This window comes from Anoplopoma fimbria, chromosome 23 (assembly GCF_027596085.1).
Source record: "Anoplopoma fimbria isolate UVic2021 breed Golden Eagle Sablefish chromosome 23, Afim_UVic_2022, whole genome shotgun sequence".
Taxonomy (NCBI): Eukaryota; Metazoa; Chordata; class Actinopteri; order Perciformes; family Anoplopomatidae; genus Anoplopoma; species Anoplopoma fimbria.
In genome coordinates this window covers 2,249,062-2,266,477 of record NC_072471.1, presented here as the reverse complement: position 1 = coordinate 2,266,477, position 17,416 = coordinate 2,249,062, and the positions used below count along the sequence as shown (strand labels likewise).

The 17,416-nt window shown below is 38.2% G+C and overlaps 2 protein-coding genes across 2 annotated transcripts; one reads left to right on the top strand and one right to left on the bottom strand.

Annotated features, from left to right (window-relative positions):
- Window positions 1-2,551: 2,551 nt before the first annotated feature.
- Window positions 2,552-11,586, top strand: LOC129112639 (CD63 antigen-like). Its single transcript, XM_054624820.1, has 9 exons — window positions 2,552-2,664; window positions 4,189-4,245; window positions 6,202-6,321; window positions 6,444-6,518; window positions 7,299-7,394; window positions 8,253-8,387; window positions 8,763-8,795; window positions 8,894-8,977; window positions 9,959-11,586. Exons 1-9 carry the CDS (start codon window positions 2,605-2,607, stop codon window positions 10,049-10,051), a joined length of 753 nt encoding a protein of 250 aa, XP_054480795.1. The 5' UTR covers window positions 2,552-2,604; the 3' UTR covers window positions 10,052-11,586.
- A 3,836-nt stretch (window positions 11,587-15,422) lies between these two features.
- LOC129112817 (E3 ubiquitin-protein ligase TRIM21-like) lies at window positions 15,423-17,072 on the bottom strand. The gene has a single exon (XM_054625051.1). It carries the CDS (start codon window positions 17,070-17,072, stop codon window positions 15,423-15,425), a length of 1,650 nt encoding a protein of 549 aa, XP_054481026.1.
- Window positions 17,073-17,416: the final 344 nt, after the last annotated feature.

The following is a 17,416-nucleotide window of genomic DNA, read 5'->3' as shown; positions in this document are numbered from 1 at the left end:
TGAGTATAAAGATCGAGATAGATCACAGATGTGGAGGTGTATGGGTCAAACAAACACAGGACTTTCATCCAGTAGACCGCCGTTTGCATCCTGTGCAAAACAAAAAGCCTGTTGAGCGCCTGGCGTTGGCGTTTGAAGACAGATTGAATACAGCTGCAGGTCGTTTAACATTATTAATGATGATTTAGATGAATAAGCCAGCAGACTGCGCTGACAGCTCACTGACCTCCATCAAACCTTAGATTAAGATCTGCAGCTGGTGTCGCTCTGCTCTGACTGTGGGTCGTTTCAACACGCCTCCTCTGACTTTATGTTTCTTTCATCTGACGGATATGAAGACAGTAGATGGTAAAATCAAGACACAGATGGGACAAAAATATGTGAACAGAGGCCAGGTGAGGTTTTAAAAATGATCAGGATGAAATGTAGTAAACACAGCACTTAAAGAAAAAGTCCAATAAAATAATGATAATAATAATAATAATATCTATTTAAATATTTATTTATTATTTATTTATTATTTGAATTAATTATACTTGAATTGTTGTTTTTTATAACTATTTTATCATGTCTTACTTTGTTTAATTTCTTGGGTTATATATGTGTTCATCTTCTTTGTCTGCTCTTATACATATTTAAAATAATAATTCATAAAATAATTAAACTAGATGTGTACAATTATTGATTAAGGAATTACCGTCCACCACTGAATTAAATGTTTTTTGAAATGTATTGATTATGGACTATGGTTCTATATAACGCTCAATTATTTGTTAATTTTTGTTCAATTAAAATGTGAATTCTTTATTAACTGCATAAAAGTTTCATTTTATTTAAGGTTGTTTATATACTTCAGATTCCCGTCTCATGAGATCAGAGGGTTAATAAATAAACATTTTCAAACCACAGGGATGTTGCAATCCAGTGGTCCGTCTTTCCTCCTGCCATGTGAGACACGTTGTAAACATACTGAGACATACGTGGGTGGCAGGACGGGATGCAACTTGTGTTTCATGCGTTTCTTGTTTCATGTTCCCAGAGAGTTTTCCCCCTTTTGCACGTGAAAGCTGAGAACATGCCTTGTGTTTTTCATAAACGTTTTGGGCATGCTATACAAAGACATCTTTCATTTCTCGTTAATGCGTGTGTAGAAATCAGAGCCTGAGGCGAAAACTGACAGTTTGTGTCACTGTGCACAAAACCAGTAGATTGCATTTCGTGATTATTTCACAAACTGCCGTGAGACTGTGTTGAACCACAGCATGTTTGTCGACAAGTTAAAGGAAAAAGCAACCAAAAGTGTCTTTGTAAGGTGTTGTTCCACCTCGAGCTTCCACATCAACACATTCCCTCGTGTCGTCTGAAACTTCCTACAGGTGTTAAATCTGGTGACTGTAAGGCCACAAAACACAGAGCATTATGGGATGTTAATGGCTTACTCGTGCAGCAAACCTGTGTGGGAGCCTCTCCATCCATTAGGTTTCTCATTTGTACATGTTTATCCTTCCTTTCCCTATTACCGTGCTAATGAGCATGCTAATGATGAAATAACCCCCCCGGCTCTGCGTGAGTGTACGCGGATGGAGACGGAGAGCCGTGGAGCAGCCAGCGGTAAACAACCCGGAGCTAATGTGATTGTAGCTATCGGTCATCTGCAGGTCAGGCTGACAAAGAGGATATAACACAGCCGCCAACATGTCCTCCAAAAACACAATAAAACTATTTACCAAACTGTGAGTGATTCAGCTCAGTGACGGAAGTCATGCTGCGTTGGCTGCATCATAGAAACTGGGAAATAAAATATATTAATGATAGCTATGATCGTCTGTTTTGCACATATGAATAGTTTTTTCTCAGGTAAACAATCAACAATATGATCAAGGATATTTAAATATGCAGCGAGCCCAGCTGCTGCTGAATAAACTGCCAAACATAATACACCTCAGTAATAAATATAAATAATCAGTTATATTTTTGAAGTTTTAGCTGTGTGTTTTTTAAGTTTTCATTTTACATAAATGCTAATGAATCAAAATTTGTTGCAGTGATTGCAACTTTTTGTTGCACTTTTTCGGATGTGACATTTCCGTCAGTCTACATTATTAAAAATATACAAAATCGACACATCTATACCTCCAAAATACTTCATTCAAATACTTCACACAGTGTATCGCATCAGTTCTTGTTTGGCAAGTTCTTTTGTACTTGTTTGTGAGTCAGATTTTCAACTGAATTTAGCCCAACGTGACCTTTATGTTGTTGACATTATTTGATCCAATAATTATTGACATTTCATACATGACACCACTTGTCTTGTTGCTTTTAATTGCGATTTTAGGTACTTTGTGCAGCTCTCAGGTTTTTTCTCATCATGGTTTGGCCTTCAGTGTGTAGTGTAGTAAACACTTTATAGATCTAGAGCAGTAATTGCTTTTGTTTTGGCTGCAGATCCGTTCTGTGTGTTGCAGTTCTGTGTTCAGCCTCATTCACTCTGCAGGCAGTTTATATAAGCGAGCTCTGCTGCACTTCCTTACATAGACTGTATAAAAGTCCATGCACGCACCTTCCTCTTCATCCCTGAGAGACAATCCCTAAAAACTGAAGATGGGAAAAATTAACGGATGCCTAAAATGCCTCTTTATCTTCTTCAATGTGCTGTATGCAGTAAGTAAAAACACTTGACTGAGTTGATTTTCTATTTTAGATAATTTGTTATTCATTTTTATTGAGTTATCAAAAGAAAATAATAAGAAAAACTAGACTAGAACGGATAAATCCACCAAAATAGTTAATTTTACATGTTCACAAACATATGAAATTTATTAAAATTATTATTTGGGTGCAAAAAAGGAAAAAAATGATCTTGTAAAGTTGGTTAATTCTTTGATTTTCAGCTTTTACTAAAAATTAAATGGGATGGAAAAAGTTTATTATGCTAAAAAAAACACAATAGAAACAGATTTGCAAGAGAAAATTAACTTTTTAAGTTGTTTTAACTAGTAAAATATATATGAGTATGAAAGAAAACCAAAAACAATGGAATGCAAAGTTGTAAAACATAAATTAGGGTTATTAAAGTGTAAAGCATCATTTTTGAAAGCGATCAGCAGGTCCAGATGTTGTTATAGATATCTGGTTCAGTAAAGAGTTGCTTCCAGTAAATATGAGGGAAGGAAAACCAGAAACAAATCTCTTCAGCAGAGACCGGAGTCGTGTTTCATTTCGTCCACAGACCCTCTTTTATTCCCTCTGATGAAGTTTCATTCTTTTCTGCTGCAAAGAAATGTTTTCATTTATGGCGGGGTGGACTTTGAAGATTTCAATTTGAGGGCATCAAAGGGCTCCTTTTTTTGCAGGAAAATACAAAAACAGTATTAATAACCCAAAGGAATGAATATGAATGTGGTAAAGAATGAAGAAGGATAAATGACATCAAATGAAATCCTTTTTTAAAATGTATTTTCCCTTTTTCAAGTCCCTCATGATCACTTTTCTTCTTTTTCTGACCCAAAAGGTCGAAAAACGTACTACTGCTACTTCTCCTACTAATAAAAGTACTATTCACTCTTTCATCATTTCATTTATGCTGATTAATTGGATTGAAAAAGGTTTTTTTAAGATAAAATTACACAAGTTAGATTAGAGTCATTTTTGTATTAGATACTTAACAATATTGCAGACAATATAATAAGAAATAGGAAAATAATAAATCCTTACACTTTGTTTCCCAAAAATGTTTAAAATGTGTCCAGATTGAGACGTTAAAATGATCATCATCAGGTGTGACAGAGAAAAAAGTTCAGTTTTTAGAGAATCTGTCTCCCTCTTGTGTCTTTATTGAAGAATAACCAGAGAGACGAAAAAATAAACAGCATGTAGAAATTATCGAGAAAGTGAACTCACTCTGAAGTTGTAGAAATCACATATCAATGGTTTAAATACTTCAAACATTTAAAGGCATAGCGAAATAAAATAAAAAACATATTCCTCAATTTTTTCCAAAATATTTTTTTGGTTAATTGTCTAAATAAGTGTCAAAAATAGTTATCGAGTATTTTCATATTATGTCGTTCCTCTTCCTGGAAGAAGTAAATCACATTATCGATTACTCATCTTGAACTCTGGATTACATTTTTTAAATTCATAATTTTGTTAAAGCACAAACTAACTAACATTATTTCCCTTCAGATCCTGGGATGTGGGCTGATCTACATGGTTGTGAAGGGCACCGCCTACAGCACACAGGTAAACAACAACAACAACAACAACAACAACAACAACAACAACAACAACACAAACAACTACACAAGCAGTGAATCCACTTCTCTTTTTACATTTTAGTATCGAAACACAGAAAACCTAAAACATAAAAAGTGTTAACAACATGTTTCAAAAACGTTTCAGAAAAAATCCTGAACGTTCCCGATGAATCCCCCTAGTTCTTCAGCTCTGTTGGATCTTTGGACGGCTGGTCGCTGCCAAACATTTAGGACTTACGAAACATCTCTTGGCAGAATGAGTCAGATTTACCGTAACATGACTAACAGAGAAAACAGCTAAATCAGAGTCAGATGTGAACAGCAGTAATAACAATCAAGTTTAAGTTTGAGGGGGAAACAGAAGGTTTGTGTTGATTACTGTAAATATTAAAAACAGATTTCTGATTTTTAAAGAAGTGCAGCATAAATACTATGAAAGTGAAGCTTTGGATTATAACAAAAGCAGCTAATTTATGAAAATAAAGACAGGACATCACATATTTAAACCTGTTTACTGCACACATCTGGAAATACAAAGTGCCTGTTTAGAAATATTTAAACCAAGTGGAAGTGAAGGACTCAGAGTGTTTATAAGGACACGGCAGGGCAGCTGCCATGACGTAGTGGAGACTTACATTTCTTTTCTTGATGCATAGCAGATGTGGAGGGAATTTTCCACTCACACAGTCAACTTTCTCTGCATCAGAGCAAAACAGAATGGCAAAGAAAACATCATAACAAACTACTAAACTACTATAGTTTGTTCTGCATGAGCGAAACTACCTCTCTGAATTGGAATTCAGCCCATCAGCTATTTGTGTTAAACAAATCAAATTCATGTTCCATTTCTGTTGTGCAATTTATCCAAAACACATCAGGTTTTCATTAGATTTCCTGGATTCCAACGCCTGTATTCTGAGATGCAGGATTTGCACTCTAATGGGCTGAAACCTGATACCCCCGTGGTCTTTGATACAGTACTGGCCCGCTCATAAAGCAATGTTTTTGTCTGGAAATCACATTGTGAAAAAAATATTGTCCTCTAATGTAATGTGTCATGTTAGGTAAATACATTAAAGGGGATTATTATAGGATCTTTTATATTTTACTCATTGCCAACAAATCCAATGAAAGCATGTTTGGGTTGGTCTTCTCCTTGGACAGAGCTATTTACTGGTTATGTTATAAAAAATATTAAGTAGATTAACATACTACTTTTGTCTGACGTCCACAGTGATACTGTTTATGTAAACCACCATCAGTATTACCATTAAAGATTATAAATCAAAAAACTTTAAATCATCAGATGAAAAACACCCAAATGCTGTTTAATAGCCAATAAAACTTCCACTCACTTCACTTGTCTCAAATAGAATAAAACAATACTTGTGATTTTGTCAGTTAATCAATATTTGCTGGTAGATGTATTTACTTCAATGAGGCTCAATGTGCCGCCAAAAGTAGGCACACTAATTTAGATTTTTTTACGAAATTAGTAAAATGATATGTACATTACAGTCTTTGGTATATTTTACTTTTTACTTAATGCACTTTGTTTTGCATGTATGCATGAATGTTAATATACAAATGTTTATTATTGGCATTTTGTTGTATTATGGTTATAGAACAAACTGTTTCCAAGCTAAGTGGGGTAGCTTTCGAGTATGTGGAGCATGAACAAAATATTAATTTCTCTTCTGTGGCAGTAAATGCAACATATGCTTTATCCTAAAGTTAACAAAACTTCCAGTGAAGATATCTAGCCATCTATTAAAACTGGAATAAGAGAAAGTAGATATGCGGAAACACTTTCAAAAGATTTGTTGACCATAAAAAAAAAGAAGAACATCACAGGCCTTATTATGAAATCCACTGTTAGAGATTAAAGTTTTGGATTAATCCAGTGTTTTGTGTTGTGTCATCGTCCTGTCATGTGAAACAGCTGTCGTCGGTTGGGAGCCCAGGCATTGCTTGGGGTTGGGTGTTTGCCATCGGCGTCTTTGCCATTTCCTGCTTGGGAATCTTCGCAGGATGCGCCGAAAATGGAATCGCCCTCAAAATAGTACGTACAACATGTAAAACTCATCAAAAAATTATAGATTTTTGTTAATTTGATCATTGCAAGATAATCAAGCCACACTCTGCAAAACAAGATATATTGTTGATTTTTGTTTTTCTTCACAGTTTGCAGGCTTCATGGTTGTTGGAATGGTCATCATGCTGATCTTTGGCATCGTTTTGGTTGTCATGAGAGACAAGGTCATCTTTTTATCCAACTAACCTACCCGTTAATCTATCTGGATGGAAACGTTTGTCTCCCTATCTTGATCTTGTTACTCTCTCTTTCTCTTAATTAGTATGCAAGAGTTCTTTATCTACCTTGATGCTAACACACTTTCCAACTTTCTACCTTGATGCTAACTTTCCCTTTAGCTAACTCAATGCTAACATTCTCTCTTATCTATTTTGATAATAATGTTCTGTCTATCTATCTTGATGCTAACAATCTGTCTCTCTTTCTTGAAGCTAATGTTCTCTACCTTGATGTTAACACGCTGTCTATCTATTTTGATGCTAACGATCTGTCTAGCTCGATGTTAACACCCTTTCTATCTAACATTCTCCCTATTTACCGCGTTATTATGAATCCCATTGCTCATCTTGGCAAAACCTGCCCTGTGTTGCTGGTTGAGGCGAATGGTTAAGGTGGGCATTGACCTTGAGTAGTTAGGGTCAGGATAGCCCATTGGTCAGGACATAGGACCTTAACAAACCAGGTTAACAGTACCTCAGCGTGCATGGACGCTTGAATGCTGCAGAGGGTGGGTCTTGCAGAGAAAAGCAGTGGGATTCATAATCACGCCTATCTACCTTGATGCTGACATTCTGTATTTCTTGACGCCAATGTTCTCTGTATCTAGATGCTAGATCTCCTTTAATCTTAAATCTTTCGATGCCAACATATCCTTTGTGTCTGTCTACCATGATGCTGAGTTATCTCTGGGTCTTGATGCTAATATTGTTTTTTCTTACTTGTAGGTCAAAGAAAAACTTGAGAACCCCAATTCTGAGGCGGCAAAGCCCTTTATGGAAGTCCAGGAAACAAGGGCGATGCTTGAGGAGATACAGAAAACTGTAATGTTCTCTGTGTACTATTAAAACCTTAACTGTGTAGTCTAACTACAGCTCTTCTATGATGAATGCTTTACAGTTGACATTTAAGAGTTTTGCATTGGTGATTGCATTACAGTCTCATTAAACTTAAACTTGCATCCTTTCAATTGACAAGCAGTGGTTGCAAAAAGAAGTATGATTCTATAGAAGTCTATGAGAAAATGACTCTACTTCTCTCTTGATTTATTCCCTCAGTAAACATTGTAAACATGAGTTTATGGTCTCAATCTCTAGTTTTAACTCTTCTTCAATACAGCATGATGTTCATTTAGTAAATTATGCTCCATTTGGAGTCAAACAGACCATAAAGCAGGGTATGCTTTAGGGCGGGGCTACCTTGTGATTAACAGGTCGCTGCCACACAGTGTCCGATCTCTTTTCACTTCATGAAAATGATTTGTAACCGTTTATTACCGGTGAAAAAAACAAGAAGGCGATGGTCAAAAACCAAGATGTTGACGGCCCAGTGTTAGGTCATTGATTCACGGAGGAAGACTAAAGGTACCCTGTCAGGTTCAGGCAAGGTCACAAAATATATATTTGATACATATACAATACAAACATTTGTTTAACAAAAGAACTGCCAAATTATAATATAAACAAAAAGGGGCAAAGCCTTGATGTCTGGCGAAGTACCTGCATGTGCCGGTCTGGTCTAAGGACAAAACCCTTCCTTAATAATATCTACAATTAGAGCAAAGCAAAATCAATGATATTATTTCTTGAATTATCTTCAGATCTCTCTGTCACTATCTACTTCCTGTACCCGTTGAAGACCATTTTACACTTATTGACACTTACTCTCTCACATGATTGCAGGTGATGTGCTGTGGAGTGGTGAGCTATAAAGACTGGGATGACCACATCCCCGACAGCTGTGAGTGCAAGACTACAAATGGAAGGGGATATCGAGAATATGCCGGACCTGTAGCTGAATGTAAATCCAAACCTCAGGTTGGTTTTGGAAAATGAAACTGGAAAATCTGATAAAAACATATAGGTATTCAGGGAGCCTCATCTCGTGATAAAGCTTGAGTTCATGTGTAAAAATAAATACATGTGCCAAAAATGTTGGACCTTGTGTAGTCAAGGGATAGATGGAGATACTCAACCTAAATTCCCTAAAAACCTTGGGGTTAATTTTCTTAATAAAGAATGTTTAGAAGTAACAGGAAATACTGAAAGAACTAAGCGGTCAGTAAGCTTCAAACAAACTAGTGTGTATGATATGTTGTCCAATCAAGCGTAAAAGTATTCATACTTGTGTCAAACACATACTTTTGTCTTTTATTATTACTATGATCATATCTTGCTGTTGTTTTCTTGCAGGGAGTGAGGGGGCCAGACCAAATCTATAGCCAGGTATTCAATCAATCAACCAACCAATCAAGGCACCATCAAATTCACCATTCAGTCATTATGTTTCTACATAATGACCCTTTCTCCATTCTCTGTTGCAGACATGCGGTGGAGTAATCTTTCAATTCGTTAACCTCTTCTTCAAGATCATGATGGGCTTCTGCTTTGGAATGGCTGTCAAAGCTGTAAGCTCCGCCGTTTTATCATGTTTCTGTGTCTGCATCAGTCTTTTATTGATTGAGAAACCACGCTGTTTTGTCAACTGTTACAACAAAGACAAATCTTCATTAAGCTTTATTAGCTTCAGCTCCTCTCATTGGTGGGACAAAGTTATTTGTTTGCAAGTCAAGGAATCGCGTAAAAGGAAGTCTCAAGCCAAGTGCAAGTTCTAAACATGTTGGGGTTGTTAGGATACCTCCATTAGGCACCAACCTCAATGACCAAAGAGCCAACATTGTACGATGCCGATTGTTTATTGACTTTAAGAGATATCAAAATGGATGTCGGATCTTGGATACAAAGTCTACGCTACCTTGCTGGCCTTGATTTCCTGTTTGCAAAGGACATAAGACTTATCTCTTGTTAGCTAACGTTAGTGTTAGCCACAGCTGCCCATACAACTTAAACGCTGGTATCAAAAGTGTTGAGTCCACAACAAAGTATCAGATTTTCGATCGATTACGGCTGTTATCTTGTGCAAAGCTTTGGGATGAGGAAGGCTTTGAGTGTTGTCACTTTCAAATTTAATTAAACAAGAAATGTTTCTTTTGTAGCCAATGCTTTGTGTTAGCTTGGTGAGCTAACGCTAAGGAAACTTAAAAGAACAAACATTCAGGATCTTAGTAAAAACATTAAGATTTGAATTTAAAGTGGGTAAAAAACATTTTACCCACATTTTGAAGACTGTTTTAACTCCACTCAGCTGCTACTAAAAGCTGAGCAACTCATTCAGATATTGAACCAACAATATTCTGACAATAAACCAAATATATATATTAAAAAAAGATCTGTTCTGCTGGCTTGCAGTCAGAATTCAAATTCTTAACAGTAGTTGTACGCTACGGATCGGACCGATTGCTTGCGTAATGTCTTTTACTTTACATTCAACGCTGTGTATCTGCACTGGTCACCTGTCTGTCTTTCTAACTGAGAACCCGTCTTTACAGCTGCTGGGTCTGCTGATCTCAATCCTGATGATCCTTCAGGTCAGACGCCACGACAGCGGCGGAGGAGCATCCATCGCCATGAAGGGCTACTAAAGTAGACCCTCCACCTCTGACCTCTCTTGCCTTCAACCCCTGCACTGTAACAGGAGGACTCAGTGGTCAATACACGACCACTTCTTCATTACTTTTTTTCTCCTACATCATTTCTGGCTTTTCAGAGAGGAACAGGCTATTTCCCCAAAACAGGAGCCAGGTGGGGCATTCTGCATGAAGATTTTATAAAATATGTTTTCTTTAATTCCAGCTTTCTATAGTAGAGAATATTGCTTGAATGACAAAGTTATTTTTTTGTGGGTTTTTGTATCTCTTTTGTTTATCTCTTTTGGTTTACAGTATTATACTAGTCTTATGTAACAGAGTCATATTGTAGAATAGAAGCACTCTCTGCGCTCAACCTTCACCACATCTGACTATACAGTTTTATTAACCCGAGGAGGTTGTTACATCCAAAGACATTAAAGAGCAACAGTGTTATAATTTGAAAAATCCTCTTCTTTTCCATCTTGAGCCAAGAAAGAAACAGCACAGAGAAATTCATTTATGCATCTTTGCTATAAGCTTGAGGATGATAACTGCCAGAAAACTTGCTGACTCCTTCACCAATTGGCCAATAACTTTACATGGTTTATTCTAAAGATATTTGTGCCACCGACTCCAGTCTGCAAACTATTTCTCTTTTTTTCCACCATGTTGGACTGTCTTGCTTTTCCTTCTCTGTAAGGTCGACACTGTCAAATTGGTTTCCTACTAGTCAACGTCGCAGGTTTACGCCCCAAAGTTGTACTTCAACTTCATTGAGTTTGCTGCAAAATGTAGCTGGTTTAAAGCTTGTGTTTGCCACATCTCTAGTAAGAGTTGATCAGAAATTGAAGATATCAGTTTTTTGAGTGCCGAGAGATTAGTTCAGCCTTTGTTTAGCCTAGCTTAGCACAAAAACTCAGAGTCGCGGGGTACTGCTAGCCTAGCTTTAAAACTCTTGTTGCCAATGTCCTTTAATCCAATCTGAATCTCACTCACAATAATGTTTTATTTCTGAAATGATTACCAAAGAAAAGTCTCCAACAAACCTCCTTGGGTTAAAAATATCAGGTCAGAAGTAGACTTAAGCAGTCAGATGTCTGTGTTATTGTAAAAAAATAAATTACAATGAAATTGTATATTTTCCATTCTATGTAAAGTGCTTCAGTCATGTAAAACCCTTGCACTGAACCTCTGCTATGGATTGAAGACTTGTTTCCACGTTGCTAAATGGCAAATCCTGACATTTTCAAAATCCCAGAAGAGAGCAGGTAACGTTGGGAACACTTGCAGCACTGAAAACCAAAATTAGAGCATAAGCTTAGTAGAAAAAGCAGATGTGTTGTTATGATTGTTTTTCTAGAGGCCAAAGTAAAATCAGATTACATTTTGTGCAGAGTTTAATTGAGGAGTTCAGGATTTTCAGGTCTCCCACAAACCTTGAGCATCCCACCACCATTATAAAAAAAGGGACAATGATTAAAATGGAAGACAAATACTGTGAGAGGACTTGTTTTACTGTGAAATTTGCACTCATATAATTTCAGAATAAACTCTAGAGACTGAACATACACCGCTGTGATCTTATGTGATCAGTACTTCTTCCCAGTTTGGCTTATTTACCCCATAACATAACAGGCTGATGGAGGGCAATGGAGAGGTTGAAAGGGAAGAGGGGACAAGGTTTAGAGGGGTTAACAGAGTATAGCAGGATACTTAAAGGGTTTGAGGGGTTGATAGAATGGTTGGAATGAAGATGGAGGATTTTTAGAGGATGATATGCTCGCTTTAGATTACCAAGTCCTGCACAGAATCGATTACCGGCGATAACCGCAACGATAAACTCAAAAAATCAATGGGGCCACAATTCTTTGAACAAGTTTCTCTCTGCCGACTGCATGACCCAGGGCATAATGGGTTTAGCCAGATTAAAATGCTGATTGGCTCTTATAGTTTTACACCACGTTTTAAAGAATATCCTATATCCTATGCCTTGTTGGCTATAGCTCTCATGTTATGCAATGAAGGTTTAATATAAAAACGTATCTTTATTGATAATAATAAAGCCTGTTTATATGGCACTTATCAAAACTAGCAGCAAAGTGTTTCACAGGCAGACATGAAAATAAGAAAGGATTGAATACAATGTAAGATACAGGGATAGAGGGGTTAGACATCTAGTTGTTCTTTTATGGTCTTATTTCCAATTTTGTGAGGATTTTAGAAGATGCTTGAAATGTTTAACTCAATCAGAACCAAACCAAACTTCAGAAGCCCCCCCAAGGATGCAGTCAACACACCAACAGTTACGTCCATGTACATTTAAAGAGCAGATGGAAGAAAGATAGCTATTTTTTGTACTTTTGTTAGCAAATCTCTGCAGCCTGGTTCCTAAATCTTGTAGAATGGAGGCGGTTGATTCAAGCCCATTATTTTGAAAAGAGAAACTCACCCTTTACATATAAGTGAAGTGTTCATGTGTCTGGAAACTTTTGGCCTTATCACAGAGTAAACCAGCACCCATTAGATGGCAGTGCACACCAGAGAAAACACAGCATGACTCACATGACAGGAACAGTTTATCTTTATGATGCAGGCACAGACGTTCGTCTCCACAGATCATACCGGTGTGAATGAACTGGAGAAGAAGATAAAGGAGGTGGAATCAGGGCTGGGTTTGTTGATGTTGATGGAGGATGTGGAGGCAGCAGCACAGGATTCCCGTTACAGTCGTCCTTATCTCCTCTCGGTCCCACTGCTGTGTCAACATCCAGGTGAAACCAACGCGTCGCTGTTCAATCACAGGCCGCTTTTATTCGTGCTGCTTAATCAAACACAACAAAAGCAGTGAGATATGGATTCAGTTACCGACTATCAGCTCTTTTTAAAAGCTGTGAGAAAAGCCAAGAGGGAGAGCACAAAGCTGTGCAGGTGACAACATTCAATTCTCTGACCTTTTCTCTGACACATGAGTTCGTGCTGGAGTATTTTATAGCTTCCCTTATTCCAAACACAAGTCTTCTTCATCTTTAGCTTGAATATTTTCTTAGCAGTTAAACGCATTCTTTCTTTAAACACAATTTTCACAGGTTAAAGAATGTTTGGACATTGTGCTCTGAATATGCTCTTTTGATTTACAGAATCTGATTTTTATAGGGGAAACATTTACAGAGGAAATAAATGAAAGACCAAGGCTATAATAAAACAATAATAAGACGCATAGCCCAAGTATAATTATATAAAAATAAAATCACAAGTAACACAGTTTATTATGATTAAAGAAATAATAATTACATAAGAATAAGTAAAAAGAGATTGCTGATACCATCTGATACACAAACCAACATGTTAATAAGGAGAGTACCGGCAACTTTTGTTTTCCCCTTGAAGCTCTAGTGTGAATCATTTTCTTATCAGAACCAAGTAGTTTTGTTTTGTTTTGTAGTCATTTAAAGCCAGAGTAGTTTTGTAGATTTTTTCATTTTGTTTGAATATACAACGTTAACTATGTGTTTTAAAACTGTTTAAAAAGGTGACTTTATCTTTAATGAAGCTTCTCAGCATCCAGGTATCATCCTCATGCTTATGGGGAAAAATAATAATTGTGGCGAATTAACCCAAAGGGAAAAAACACTCAACTTAAGGTTGTGTTTGTTGCTTTAAGTTGCGTTTTGTCCTTGAGGCAACATGTGCACTTGTTTCTTTTTTCAACATGTTAGAAGCCTCAGGCAGTTTAACTACGGACATTTTGCCAGAGAGGACAGTACAGAAATTAGACAGCTGAAAACACTCACAGAGAGAGACATCATTCTGCTGTTAATGGTTTAGGAATGGACACAGTTGTTTTATCATCCTTTATTATTCCATATTAATTAACATATGGGAGAAGACAGAGTAAGATCGTTGTGCTGTTATGAAGTGTGGTTGTATGAGGTTCTTCTTCATAGTCAGAGTATTAATACAGTAGATGGAGTTTGGATAAACAGACAGTACGGGAGCAAAGCAATGTACTTTAACACCTAAAATAATCAATATCAGTTTAAGTGTACGCTATAGTTACAATATTTTCACCTTTTTGCCTTGCTGTCAGACAGCCCTTTCTGACGGGTAACTTTATTTGGCACATCAACTCTGACCTCTGCTGTGATAGTCATGGTAATACCTATGTCGGATATCTTGGTTTCTTCTTTTTAAAACATTCTAAAAAACATTTTTATCCTCTGAGGATCTGAAGTTATCCATTCTTTCATCTCACCTTGTTTGGACCACTGCAATTTACATTTATTCCTGCCTAAAACTGATTTCTCATAGGTCATGTGAGAACAGGAAAACTATGGAGTTAAAGAATGCATGCTGCAAATTCCTTCATAGGATCATCGGCAGACTGCAGGTGTGTTAGTTTACTGTAACTGTAATTTACAAGCAGCGATGATGAGGCAGCGAGCAATGTGGAAGTTCCAGATTAGAACAAAAGAGCGGGGCGGTTGATTGACAGGTTGAACTGACACCCTGAACAAACTCACAGGCTTCACTCCATTAACGTTCATTTATTGCACAGTGTTGCACAACTTAATGCAAGTTGTAGTCCCTTCATGCTACAAAACAAAACAAAACCATTTTTTATTTGCAACTAAGACTATCAAGGGCATTTTGACACATCACAGTAGAAAAACCCAGGTTTAAATCCTCAAATTATTAATGGCTGAATTCCATGTCTTCTGTGAAAAAGGCCTATTCGGAATGTAGACCTTTGTCATATTACATTGTACAAATACCACGAAAACCTAGCTTTGCTCCTATGAAATCATCCAGTTTCTGAGCCCTGCCATTGTGCCCATGGCATCATTAATGTTACTAGTTCCACATGTGCCTTTGCCTGCTATAACAAGTCAAAATATCTGATAAACATTTGGTCGTAAATAAAACTTGTTGCATTTTCCCCATTGGTTTAGTTTCATTTTGCACAAAAAAAAGATTAAAGCGAACCAAAATGATTCGCTTAAAAGTTGGTTAGGCGTATCTGGAACTGGATCAAGATCATATTTCATTGCTGGTCTGGGTCAGATCTCAATTCATTACTATGGGAGCCATTAAGTTCAAACTTGCAGAGTACGATTGAGGCCGTCAAAACACAAACAAAACCATTCCAGAAAAACTGAGATCATTTCCACTGAAGGCTATTGGTGGTAAATTTTTGGTCAATACAAGCTTATGATTGCTGTGTTCAGATCTGTCCAAACAAAACAAATAGTACCAGAGTCCCATTAAACTGCAATAAACAAAGCACTTGAAGACGCAGCTAGAAAAACATTATTTAACACAGTAAATTTAAGGGTTAGACATGACAGAACTTAATCCCTGAATCCTTGAAAGCCCTGACACAGAATCATCTTTTTAAAGAAGCACTGCGATCGATGCTAGAAATGATAACAGGGGCGGAATTGATGCAATCATCATAGAGACCAGGACTGATGAATGGGTAGAGTTTCTCGGTGAAGGAGCAGCCAGTGAAGGAGTAGATGAGTGCTGCAGTGTCTACGTCATAGAAGGAGACCAGACCCTCCTCGTAGTCCACGAACACTCCCACCTTCTGTGGCTTTGAACTTAGAGAGAGAGGAAGAGGAGAGCCGACAAGAGCTGCGTATTCTTCTCCATTTTTCAACCATATGGTCCAGTGGCCGTTGTCTGGGCACAGTGGGATTATTCCCTTTCTTTTGATCGACCCTTTGGCGACTCCTAAAGTCCATCTAGTCTTCTTTTTAACTTGAGCCTCAAAGTAAAATCTTCCAGAAGAGAAACTCTGTTTTCCCAAGATACAGCAACTAAGATTGAACCTGTTTGGATTCTCTGGCAGATTCTTCTTCACATCACCGTGATGCACTTGTTTGCAATCATCAGACAGGATGAGAGCACAGTGTGCTGTATCAGGATCCAGAGTCACATCCACGGCGAACAGCTTGAAGCTGTTCAGATCGGCCTCTCGGAGCAGCTTCTTCATCTCTTCACTGAGGGTCTCCTCTAGTTGATCGACAGCAGTCCTCACAGCCCCCTCAAAAGATGGCTGATCGATGCAGACTTCTTTCCAGTCCTTGGTGGGTGCAGAGGCATTCAGGGACGCAAAGCTTTCCAGGAAGTGGAGGTGGTCATGGGAGCGTGAGAGCTGCTCCATCTCAGCATGTTTCCTGATCAACTCAGAGATTTCCTTCTCCAGCTCTTGGATGAAGCCTTTGGCCTGCTTCTCCGTCATTTTCTGTGCGGCTTCAATCGCCCCGATGAGCTCCGCCTGGTTTCTTTCCAAAGACTGTATCAAACTGGTGAAGATCAGAACCCCATCTGCCATCTCTCTGTCTGCAGCCTCCTTGCTGAGCTTCGCCGAGCGTTTGATCTCCTGAATCTTCAATCGTCTCTCCTGGATCATCCGGTGCATTTTGGCCTCTCTCTTCCCCAGCTCTGCCTTCTTTTTCTCAAATTGCTCTTTCAGAGGAATGACTTCATGCGATCTGTGGTCTAAAACCGGGCACAGCATGCACACACAGATCTGGTCGGTTTTGCAGAAGAGCTCCAGAGGTTTATCGTGAATCGTACACACCCTGACGTCCATGTTCTCCACAGGATCAATCAGCTGATGTCTTTTCAGGGGTGGAGCTGTCAGGTGTGGCTGCAGGTGAGCGTCACAGTAGGAGGCCAGACACATCAGACAGGACCTCACAGCTTTTCTTTTGCTTTCAGTGCAGATGTCACAGGGAACTTCTCCTGGTTTGGCAGCTTGTTGATCCGAGCTGCTCCTCCCAGCTGACTCTCTGAACTGAGCCGCCATGTCAGATATGAAAGTATTTACCCGCAGATCAAGCCTTTTATAGAAAGGAAATTTACACGTGGGGCACTGACACTGGGTGCTGCTGTCCCAGTGATGCGTGATGCAGTTTTGGCAGAAGTTGTGGCCACATGTTAACGTGACTGGATCAGTGAATATATCCAGACAGATGCCGCACAGAAACTGCTCCTCGGTCAGCAAAAAGCTGGCATGTGATGACATGTCGACACTGTAAAACAAAAAATGAAGCTTGACATTACAACACTGTTATTACACAAAGATCTTTTGGCTGGAGGCATACATTTCAAAAATGGATTATTGGTATATGATGTAAAATTATTCTGACTTTCTTTTAGCAGAAAAACTAGAATAAAGTTTTTGGCCATTGTTACACTTGTCATATGTTGGGTTTTCCTCCTCTCTTCCCTTTGCCCTCATGTTGTGGAGGAAAGATGATGGGGACCTACATCTGATAAATTACCCAGATTGTGTCCACATGCTGTTCAAACCTCACTGAGCTCAGAACTCAACGTGAGCCAGGCCGCCTCGGCATGTGGTCTGGCTCT